Here is a 12845-nt window from a genome sequence, read left to right as displayed (position 1 = left end):
TTCCAGAATTTTCTTCAATAAATGTTATCACTATTTTTTTTTTTCTTTTTGTACTGGTGATTGAACTCAGGGACATTCGATCACTGAGCTACATCTCCAGTCCTATTTCGTATTTTATTTAGAGACAGGGTCTCATTGAGTTGCTTAGCTCCTCACTTTTGCTGAGGTTGGCTTTGAACTCAAGCTCCTCCTGACTCAGATTCCAGAGTCACTGGGATTACAGGCATGAGCCACTAGGCCTGGCCAATTTTTTAAAATTCTATGATGTTTGCCCTACTGCTTCTCCAAATCCTTTCAGTAAATGAGAGTAAGATGTCACGGCTCCCAATACTTTCAGAAGAATAGTCATTATATTACATAATAAGTGTAGTGTAATAAATTTGAGAAACACTGCATGAAATAAATCCAGTTTGTTTCTTTACTATCATACTTATCTAATGTGTTCATATATGTGAATTGTTAGCACTTGACCCATACTTATTGAACCTCAAAAACCTTTCATGTACTGATTGAAACTAGTCTTCTATGCAATACCCTCAGTGAAACATAAGTGCAAGGAATAGCTACCTAATCCTACAGAACACCCACCCTGAGAACAATAGTTATTCCTAAACTGAAATATATAAAATTATATGATTTTAAAAGGAAAGATTTAATTCAAGGTTTTAGAATTTAAAATGGCATTAAACCCTTTTATAGACACTGTAACCTGATAAAGTTGAAAGTTGGAAACACAGTTGCTGTAAATATATGTTTGATAAGTTAGGAACCATTTCCACTATAAATTCTCTGATATCTAACCTTCTTTTTTTTTAATTCTTCCATGATATTTTGCTAACTAAAATGCCCTTTTCCTTCTTTAGACAAAATGCTGAAATAATAACCTATAATGTATATGAAATATAAAATATTTTCTTTCTATTTTCTGACCTCAATTCTTGACCTTAAAAATAAAAGTTTCAAATTGCAATAATTTGATTTACTTTCATTTGCATCCACTGAAACCACTCTTAAGATCATTAATGGCTCCATCTTATACATTATAATGAATGCTTTTCAGTCATTACTTTGCTGTCAATTTCTGCCACATTTAATGTTTTGACAGTTTTCCCCTCCTGGAATTGTTTTTCTCCCTGGTTTCTAAGACAATGTCTTTCTTGCCCTTCTCTTCCTTCTCTCCCTTCCTCCCGAGTCCTTCCTACCTACTTACCGACCGACCTATTTCTTCCTCTCTTCCTTCCTTCCTCCCTCCCTTCCTTCCTTCTTCAAGGTTTTCATCTCCTCTCTCCACTCCTTAAATAATAGTGTCCTTCATGGTTTTCTTCCTCATCCTTGGTCCTTCTCTCTCTTCACTTGCTCCATGGGAGATGTCCAAAATTCTGATCATTTTAACCAGAATATTTGTGCTTAGATCTTTCAAACTTTTAGCTGTATTCTCTCTCTACGTGCCTGATAAACCTACTTGGCATGCATATTGAGCAACTACCACATGACTCTCTCTTTAGGAGGACAGGAACTTGATTGTGTTTTTAAATCAATTTTTGTATTTCCATATTATCTAACATATAGTAACTAATCCAAAAATAATAATAATATATCTAAATAATATATTCAAAATTTACATACTAGGTATATCCTTCCTTTTCTAAATTTACCATTTCTTTTGGAAATTCAGATGTCAGTAAATGACATTGCTGTCAACATATATTCCAAAACAGAAAACTTAGAGTTTTCCTAGATTTTTCTCAGCCATTTCCTTCTATCCCCCAATTTATGGTAATGTTTATTTTATTTCTATAATCTCACTCTTCTTTCCTACTACTGCCCTGTAAAAATCTAATAACTCCAAGAATAAGTGCAATATTCTCACAACCCAGGAATTAATTTTCTAAAACTCGACACTCTTTATTTCCAATCTCTTATGTTCAGTTGGAATAAACAATTGAAAATAAATTTAAATTTCCATCTCATTTTGTTGGAAGATGTTTAATTATCCCTAAAGTTCATTAAGAACAAGGACATTCCCCTTACTGGGAAGCCATGACTTTCTTTGCCTATGGTCCTATTTCACCCCCGATTCCCATTCTCTGCTTCACACTTGATGCCAAGTGACATTGCCTTCTAGTTCCCAGAGTGCTTCAATTTCCACCACTAACAAATGACTCACTCCTGGAACTCTCACTGGAATGTCTACCCAGGCTTGCTTCTTCTTGTTCGTCTTTACACATCCTTGAAGACAAGTGCAATACCTTCTACTTGGGACATTTATTCCCTGAACATCTAGGCTAAAGAACAAGAAATAATTTTCCTATGTGTTTACAAGGTGTGTACACCTGTACACTTTTTGTTTACTTGATTTTAGCTATTCCTTTCTATTGCTCTTATCTTTTTATGTAATGATCTTTTCTTGATGTATTTCTTGAGAGTTGACCTTATTGATCTTTTTATCCCCAAACCTAGCAAAATACCAAATATGTATTTAATGCTCTTGCAGGATCATTATGGTAACTTTTAAGTAGGCGTTGTGATGTGTTTATTCTTACTGAAGAAAGACAGAAATTGAATAGAATAATCAATTAGAAGTTCCATAAGTGATATGAGCCAAGATTACTCTGGTGACTAATCGGTACCAGCATATACTGTTTTTCTATTACTAATGCATTCATTCATTGTGTAGAATTTTTCATCCAGTTGGTAAAATATGAAGGCAGTTTATCCTTCTTATACATGTTCTTTTAATGGAATAGTGATTTTTTTGTTGTTTTTAAGTGTAAATGACTACACAGGTAAGTCCAGTACCCCTTTGCATATGCTGTCTCAGAGAAAGCACAAACTGTTTTCTATAGTCATTTTTAGGATGACCAAAGTCCTGAATTCACTCATCAAATGAGATAGTACCCAAAGGATGCAAACCAGTGCTCAGCACATGTGAGGTTCTCACTGCTAGTTAGAAAGCAATTATACAGTGCCTTAGGCATGGCTGTTTAACAGCTAGGAATGAAGCTAAAGTGAATAAAATATTGAAAATTCTACAAAAAGGGGACCAAATATGTTCACTTTGAAGCTGCCAAGTATGCGGCAAGAGAGAGCTTGATATCCCCTCTTCCCTCAAGAGATAAGGTGGTAATAGATATCTATGAATTCTTGAACAATACTACTCAAGTTTTAATGAGCATGTAGATGATTTAGGGACCTTGTTAAAATGCAACTTCCTATTCAATGATTCCTGTTAGGACCTAAGATTCTACATTTTCAACAAGCACCCAGAAGATGCTGATGTTCTGTGAATCACACTTTAAATAGCAAGGGTAGAGATGATAACATTTTTTATTTTTGTTTTGGTATCTCTTAGGCATTTTCACATACATTACATTACATGAGTCTCACCATAAACCTGTACATTGGCATGCAATATATTATCAGCAACTCTATTTTAAAGCTAAGATTTAAAAGTTAAGCAACTTGATAAAAATCACTTCATGTCTATTGTCCTAGACTACTCACACTACGTCATCCTGACTCCACTGGTCTTTTACAAAACCAAAAACCTTCCTTTGTATGTACTGTACCATAATGACAAAGCACATGTACAATTATATTTTTAAAAATAATTACACAATGTCTTTTTTTTCCATAAGGATATTGTTGTTGACCTACTGTGGCTATGGTGACTTTTTGAGTGATTTTTCTGTCTTAGAAATTAGAAAAGACAAAGTTAACGTCTGAGATAATACAGAAGCTTAGACAACAGCTATGAGGAAAAAGTCTATGCAACAAACATGAACAACCTATGACATAGTAGAAGAAAACATGTGAAAAGAGACCAATGAGAACTCATGGTGTATGTTTATGGTGGGAAAATAAAGGATAGGAGGGAAGACTTTTTACACAAGATTGAAAGCAAGATGAAGAGATAGTATACTCTCAGTATGGGCCTCAGTGAAAGATTGAACAGACACTGATTAGACAAAAATCCATAGAACTGGCAATGCTTTTTAAATGTGGGGTACTCGGAGTGGACTGGACAAACGGAAGCTGAGAGGAAATACAATGAGGTCACTGTAACACAGTGACAGGAACAATAGTAATTTAGCACTTGCTCCCTGCAAACATCCCTTTTGTAAAAGTAGCATAAACTGGTGGTGGATCTTTAAATAGGAAATGGAAGCCAGATATTTAGTTAATGAGTCCATTTATTTACTCATAAAAGAAATGGTAAGACCCAGTACCACATCTTGTAAGGAAAAGAAAAAAGAGAGAACACAATTTGAGAGGTATTTTAAGGAACAGATAACTCGGTACCTACTCAGATGCTGAGTTCTGAAAGAGAAGGGGGAGGTATAAATGACTCAGATGTTTAAGTCAATGTAAATGAATGGTGAGTCATAAGTGCCATTTATAGAGATAAGGAACAAAAGACTAAGAGAATGGAAGAGGTATTGCGTTCAATTTTAAAGCAAGTGAGATGAAGGCAGAATATATTGATAAGGTAATTATAAAACTCTGAAGATTTTGTATGTGAATATTAATTTTCTGAATAAATAAGAAAAGCAAATTATCATTAATTATTTAAGTCTTTTTTGTAAAAAGAATAATACTCCTCTTCGGTTTTTTAATTTTTTTCCAGCTGTTGAGAAATGCTAGACACAGAAGTTGTATGTATTCAAGGTATACACTGTCATGTTTTGATATATGTACACATTGTTAAATGTTCACCAAAATTAAGCTAATTAATATATCAATCACCTCATATAGTTATGATCTTTGGGAAGTTTCTTTGGGGTGAGAACATCACTTAAGATTAATTCCCTTGGCAAATGTTCTGAATGCACCGCAGTGTTATTAAATGTAGTCATTGTCTTAGTCTATTTTGGCTGCTCTAACAAAATACCATAGACTGTGCTTCTTACAAACAAATTTAATTGTCACAGTCTTAGAAGCTGCGAAGTCCAAGGCCAAGGTGCCAGTAGATTGGTATTTAGCATCTGGAGATGGCTTTCTGGTTCATTGTCAGTGCCTTCTGGCTGTGGCCTCACATGACTGTAAAGGCAAGGTGATTCTCTAAGGCCTCTTTTATAAGGGTATGAATCCCAGGAAACTCCTATGCAGGGACATGAATCACCTTCTAAATACCCCACCTACTAATACCATCATATAGGTCATTAGGTTATCAGCTTAGGATTTGGGGAGTATCAAACATTCAGAGCATAGCAACTATCATATGCATTTAATCTCCAAAATTTATTCATTGTACATAACTGAACCTTTGTATCATTTGTCCAACATCCCCCATGCCTTTTGAAGAAATATGGATAAACCTGGAGGACAATAATCTAAGTAAGATAAGTCAGTCACAGAAAATCTAACCCAATACTGCATGACCTCACATATATGTAGATTCTAAATATTCTCCATTTTTGTACTTAATGATATTACCACTTATAATTAAAGCTTACTTCTTCCTGAAAATAATGTTTAACTATTATTTAATAACAGAGTATATGTTCTGTTTGCGTTCATTTTCATTAAGAAACTAAAAAAAAAAAAAATCTAACCTAAGTATTATGCTATATCAAAAATAAATTATCAGGATAGCATTTTTCCAGTATCGCAAAAGCCATATTTTGTTGTTGTTTCACTTTTTTCTAACAGTTAAAACTTAAGTGGTTTATGCCATAGAAAGGATTATTTTACTCTGAGAAATAAGAGATAATAAACATTGTCAAATATTATCTAGGAGGTCATCATAACAAGCAACAAGAAAACCATCCCCTGAATTTTACAACAAACATTATTGGTCACCTTCAAAGAATTTTAAGATCACCAAGCAGTAGACTCCTCATATACCCTCAACTCTAATTTAATCATCCTTTCATTATTCTCTCAAAGCTCAGGGGAAATTTTTTTCTTCCCCTTAATTAAACTAATCCTCTCCACCTCTAGTGTGTACCCAACACTTCTGATATCTGGTACAGTTCTCTCCTAATTAAGATTTCCCTCTATGGATGTTTCACTCTTCCTCTTTCTAGAATTCTCCATCCTCTCATAAGCATGAGAAATAATAAAAATATGACATTGATTCTTTGTGGTATAATATCAGTGTTTGCCTGTAAGCAAAAGACTCCTGAAAAAAAATAGTTTTGTATTTTGCCTTCAATTATTATGAATAAATTCTCTTCTTAATTCTTATAAACTGGTTGCTACTTTATGCACTATTCAAACTTTTTCAGAAAAGGGCACAGAATGACAGTTTTATGTGTCAAAAATAATGACTTTTTCTGGGTCATCACATCTCTTCACCTTTCTGAAAGAGGCACTGGTACTGACAGTTGACATTGTTTCCTCTTCCTGAAAGTGTCTCCACTTTGGGATGCTAGCAACAGCAAGGACACTGTGCTCCTAGTCTTTCTGTGAAGGCTTTTACCATCTTCTGCCAGTTCTTTTACTTCTCCAAGAAGTTTTCGTTGTTCCCAACTCTTCTATCTACATGCTCATTTTTCTTGAAGAGATCTTTCCTTTTTCTACTTGAAATCTCTAAACCCATGGATATAGTCTGAAGGTTCAAAGTCATTCCTAAGTGTCTCTTGTCTATAGAATATCTCTTTGTGAATGCTCCACCAGCATTCCCTTCAACTTTGCAACTTTAGTATCTGACCACCTTCTCCAAACTCTCAGGCAGACATTGTATCTGAGGTTATATAGAGCTATGTCATCAGTATCAATTCTCTTCCAGTGAAACAGCCTGGCAGTTGCAAAAACAGTTATAGCACAATACAGAGAGAATTTTGAAGGTAAATGAAGTTAATTAATTTAAAACAAAAATCCCAAAGCCATTACTTCCTCTCTATGTCACCTTTATTTTGCTCCCCCAGTCATTTTTCAATACCTAAATTATTATAAAAGAATTTTGGTTCAAATGCCTGTTTCTATTTTCCTCCTGTAGGATTTCATGCAGCACACCATCCTGACAACAATGCCCTTTCTTTACATTCAGGACCTCAAGTTTCCAAATTTCACTTTTTCCTTCTAAATCTCTATTGTGGTTTAGATCTGAAGTGTCCCCCCAAAGCTCATGTATTGAAAGCATGTTCCTCAATGCTTCAAGGTTCAGGGGTGGGGCTTTTAGGCAATGATTGGATAATGAGGACTCTGACCTCATTGGCAGATTAGTCCATTTGCTCAGTGGATAAATCCATTTGTGAATTAATGGATCAAAGATTAATCCATTGATGACTGAATGGACTACTGGGAGGTGTTATCCAGTTGGAGAGGATAGATCACTGGGTGTGTGCCTGGAAATGTTCATCTTATCTCTGGTTCCTTCTTTTTCTGCTTCCTGGCTGCCATTGATCTGAAAAGTTTTCCTACTTTCCATCTTCTGCCATGGTATTCTGCCTCACCTGGCAACTACAGCAATGGAGTTGGTCAACCATGAATTGAGACCTCTGAAATTATGAGACAAAATATATCATTCATCTTCCAAGTTGTTCTTGTCAGGCATTTTGATCACAGCAACAAAAAAATTGACTATTACAGGGCCTGTTCCTGAATGTTAGGATCTAGCTTGTACCATACTATACCCTGCTGCATATTATTACTGATTTTTACCCTGTTCTACTTATCCTGTGATCCCTGGAGTCTCCTTTGCTGCTTGATGCCTTTCTTTCCCATTAGTGCTATGGTCATCCCTACCTCTGAGCTTGCTCCTAAGAGAACAACCATTTATTGAAGCTCTACCAAGTGGAAAGCATCACCTTTGTTTTGTATAATAACTCTGCTGGATGGGTATGATGGCCTTCAAGAATAGATAAGGAAACAAGGTCAGAAACATGAAGTGATTTTAAATAGTCACACCCCTAACATGTGGCAAAGGTAGTCAAATTCATTTCTTTCTGGTATAAAGCCCAATCTCTCTTCATCATTCTGTATAATCATCTACCTACCTCAACTGCTCTTAGTATTACTAATATTTCACTTTAAATACACCATTGCCATGACGCTTTCACTGATTGCAGTAAATTACAGGAATGGCTCCTCCATCTGAGGGCACCCTTCACTAATACAGTTGTCTTGTACCATCTTTAAATAGTTCATGCCTATGTTCCACTTTTACACTTTGGAATGGAAACAATGTGTTATCACTTGTTTGTAAATTTTGTGTCATCACCCACAATTCCAGAATTGCATTAGCAAAATCAGCATAATATGTGTTTTCAACAAATCTTTAATTATACCTTACTTAAAATGCCAGTAATATCAAATTCTCTTTTCTTATAGGAAGTCAAAAATAAATGACACATAAAAATAGACATAAATATTTAATGTAATCTAATAATAGGTAATTTATAGTGCTTATGTCACTTTTTCTATTTATATGTCAAAGTATAAAATGCAATGTTATGCTTACAGGAAGGGGCAACACAATCTAGCTTTTTTCTGATGAGTAAGTTTTCATTGACACGAGTAATTTTTATATGCAGTGATTTTTATATGCACCTTTTGTTTTTCTGCAAATACATGTAAATTTCAGTAATAATCTTTGATGTAAACACTCAATATATCATTTTAATTCCATTATGCTTTTTCCCCACAGCTTAAAATTGCTATTTTTTTCATGATCTGGCAGAGAACAAATGTTTAGAGATTATACAAAGTCATTTAAAATGGTTATGTTTATTCCCTAAAAATAAAATGACTTGGATAATTCCATTCCACATGTTGGCAGAATTTTTTTTAAAAAGTGACAATAATAATTCAGGTTAACTTTAAATATGTATAGAGAAAGGTGAATTGCTTATAACAACTACTTAAATATAGGTTCAGATTTGTGCAAATGAGAATATGCACATATTTTAAGGCCAACAAAATGAATTTCTACATGTATGTAGCGTCAATTTCACTGTACAGAGATATAGAGATAGGACCTTTTTTGCATAGATACAGACATACACATTTCTTTATATAAAGTATTTAGGTTATCCCTACATCTATTAAAGTTAATTAGAATTTTCCTCTAAATTTATAATCTCATTTTCTGTATTTTCATCTAATCTGTCATGTTTTTTCTCCAACTTTATTACCTGCCCTCAGTACCAGCTAATCATTTACAAAATATACATTTAGAAAGTTAGTTTTCAAGGTATTTTGATTTTTAACCAGGCATGGTGGTAATTCCAGTGATTCTGGAGGTTGAGGCAAGAGGATCACAAGTTCAATACAATCCTCAGCAATTTAGGGAGGTCCTATCTCAAAGTAAAAAATAAGAAGGGACTGGGAGTGTAGATCAGTAGTTAAGTGCCCCTAGGTTCAATCCCCAGTAAGAAATAAATAAGAAAGGTATTCTGATTTTTAAATTTTGAACCAATATGGCAATCAATTACCTCTCCAAAGAATATCTGTTCATTTAGTTAATGAGAAAGAAAAGGACTGAATCTATTAGGTTAAAGTACATAAAACCACAGTTTTGAGATTTAAAATAATGGTTGATTATAGATGAATGTAGGTACATAAGGCTCAACTGATCATAAGTTTTAGGCATTTGTCAAGCTCTGTCTGGAGACTGAAATTCAGATTGGCATCTTAGCAGTTTGTAAACAGTATTCAATTGTACAGTAAATAAACAGAGAGCAGAAATTGCTGATGGTGTGGTGCTTGGATGAACTTATTCTAAACACACTGTCAGAAATCATGGAGTCTACTTTAATTTTGGCATTCTTTTAATTAAACATATAAGGGGAGGATGCCCTGATATCATTTCAATGTTTTTGATATCTCAAGAATATACCCTACCCTGATTGTACTACCAGGCTTGCTCAGATGGAACAGAATTTTTTTTTTTTTTTTTTTTTTTTTTTTTTTTTTTTTTTAATGTGAAAGTCTCAACAAGTGCCCTTACCTGATTTTGAGATCTTTTCATCTGTTTTAATTTCAGGTCCTGGAGTAAATCACGTACATACACACATTCAAAAAAAAAAAAAAAAAAAAAAAGGAAAGGAAAAAAGAGTTGAACACTAATCAGTACAAGTGGATTAATACACAGTTTTCATTGTTTTTTCTTGTATGTTCTCAATTTCAATTATAAGTACTTTCATCACTACATTATCCTTTTATGACTATATCATTGGAAAATGTACCTTTGATAAATTATAAAGTAATTTAAGCAAAGCTAGTTTGATTTTAAACTCCAGTTTGCCAAAAAGTTCTATATTAATCAAGTAATTTGGCATCTTGTCCTTAATAAAATCCAATCTCCTGTGATTCATAAGAGCATTAAAAATAAAGAATTATAAACACTGCTCAGAAAAACATACCATGATTTTCCCAAATTGACCAAGTTAAGCAATTTTCTATTTTTGACTGATACACTCAATTCATGGAGCTCCACCTGGTGGTAAACGTAATAATTTCAAAATGCTATAATTTTATTAGTACTTCTATTAATTTTATAAAATAAATTGAAGAGGTCAAAATTAAGTTTAATAACATAATCAAACGTTGAAATAAATATCTCATTTTCTTATTGTCACAGGATAATTCCCTTTGTCTATAAATTCATTCTAAAAGTATCCATATAGAAAAAATAGTTTTTGAAAAAATGCATATTTTTAACAAATATCCAAGTGATACCTAAAGCACCACCCTAACCAATGTAATAATGATCCTATTTTAAAGTGTCCAGTTCCTCCCCTTATTTGCTCAGCTTTGCTTAGGCATTATAGCTTCCCTGGGCAGAGTCTTCTGATTAATGGAAAGGTTCTGTCACAGTACAGCTGTCTTCCCTTCAAAAGCAGGAAAAGTGAACTCATACCAGGTTCACTCATTGAGTGTGAACTGTGTGCCAGAAATGGTGTTATTCAGTGTAATTCAGGTTGTAGCTTAGTAGGTTCTAGTTTTCTGTAGTTACAATATAAAATAGCATATCCGTTTAAATGCAAAATTTTATGTAATAGAGAATAATAGTCATTCACACCCTACTTCCTTTAAGGCTCAGATACACATCCTGTAAAAAGTGATGTCAGTGCTATTAATGTACTTTGACACTTTTTGGAATATATTTCTCTCCCTTTGTTGACACATTTACTTCACTGGGAAATTTGATGTTGATGGTTTTTTTATGTGCCTTATGTTATATAAAATATAAGTAATATAGTTTTTATTTATTCTCTTTATTTCCTCTTTAGATTTTAAACTCTATCTGAACAAAAACTATGTCTTCTTTACTACTTAAGTATCAGAATTTGGTCAAATAACTGACATGTGGCATTTGATCAGTGAATATTATTGAATGAATAGCGAAGGAAACTGACTAGAAAACGAAAAATATGTTTCCTCTTGTATATCTTTAGTCCTAGAAGAAATTGGTTTGTCTAATGCTTCTAGAACTGGAGGTAAAAATTCAGTTTCACATAGTTTTTACATTTAACTTTAGCTTAGAATAATATTTTTTCAATTAAGTGGTCTCATTCTGTGTTCAACCATACCAAATATGACCACCATTAACTCAATGACTTTTCCTGATGCTGTGTGCTTTTTCTATGCTAGTCTGGTTAAAGTTAAGTAATATATATAGTTCCTTTGTCCATAATAAAATAATACTAATCTCTTTTTGGTGGTGAATTTTGATGAGTTTGGGTTTCACTGAAAGGGAAAGAACTTTTTTTTCCTCAGAAAGTTCATTTTTATTGACTTATCCTAAAACCAATGATATAAACTTTCAAACAAATTAAGAAAATTGTAATAATGAAAATTAATTTTCTGAAATATTTATTATGGTCCAAGTACTGGCCCACTGTGAATTTGCATTATTTAATTATTCTATAAAATAAGTGCTATTTTTATCTCCATTTGTAGATGAGGCAGTTAAGGCTTACAAAATAATTTGTCAAACTTCTTCCAGTTTTCAAGTGGTAATGCAGGACTCTCTTCTAGCTTCTCAGCCTTTTCTCCCTCACCCAACAGCACATCACAAGGTCCAAATGACTCTGATCTCCTTCCTAGTTCTCCACTTTTGAAATGCATCTGATGTAAATAATTCCCAGAAACAAATTCCTACAAGTTTAAGGCTTTTCTTCCTAGGATAGGGTTCACTGTCATTTTGAAAATTAAAATGAGAAGTCTTTGAAAGAGCCTTGCTCTTTTACTCTGCACATGGTTCCTTCCTCAGTGAATCACATTGTCATCGTACCCTTGAAATGAAATTGTCTTAGCCTTAGTATTTGTTGAAAGTTCTTTTGGAAAAACTAAAAGTTGTAGATGATATTTTCATAGAATATAATATAACTAGAATTGACTTGTACGTAGAATTGCATAAGTGCTTTTATGAACATGCACTGTCAAATATACACGTGTAATGGGATTACTGGGTTTTAGTATTATAATAAACACTAACAAGATAACATCAAATAAATTATGAGTTTTTTTGAAGGGTCAAGAGTGAACTTTTAGATCATTTAATCTGACTTTAAAAGACATCACTTACTAAGTTTTGTGACCTTCAGCATTTCTTAGAACAAGTCTCCATTTTGTCATTCATAAAATGGAGATAATATTGCAATAAAATTGTGAAAGTTATAAGTGATAAGAACATCACTATTTTTAATTTATGCTCATTAAATTGCATGATCTTTCAAGATAATTTATTTCTCCATATGGAATTGGGACTTCACCCTTGAAATATTCAAAATGGGAATTGATATGTGAGAAACGGTCAACAGATTTTCTAAGGTGAGCAGTTCTTTTATTATCTATTTGGTCATTAAGAGCTTAATGCCACATTTTGTAGACAGACTTTCTACTGATGATTAATTCTTAAATATTTGAATCATATAAGGATGCAGTTCCCTACT

At 33.3% G+C, this 12845-nt stretch overlaps 1 protein-coding gene across 1 annotated transcript in view; it reads right to left on the bottom strand.

The window, feature by feature from the left end:
• The window catches only part of LOC124989192 (triadin-like), a 151370-nt gene that overhangs the window by 66032 nt on the left and 72493 nt on the right, over positions 1-12845 (bottom strand). The window contains exon 11 of the mRNA XM_047559164.1: positions 9896-9934. Coding sequence (XP_047415120.1) covers positions 9896-9934 — 39 coding nt within the window. The remainder of the gene's footprint in view (positions 1-9895; positions 9935-12845) is intronic.

This window comes from Sciurus carolinensis, chromosome 7 (genome assembly GCF_902686445.1).
Source record: "Sciurus carolinensis chromosome 7, mSciCar1.2, whole genome shotgun sequence".
NCBI lineage: Eukaryota > Metazoa > Chordata > Mammalia > Rodentia > Sciuridae > Sciurus > Sciurus carolinensis.
The sequence above is the reverse complement of the archived record's forward strand: the minus strand, read 5'-3'. Positions and strand labels throughout refer to the sequence as shown.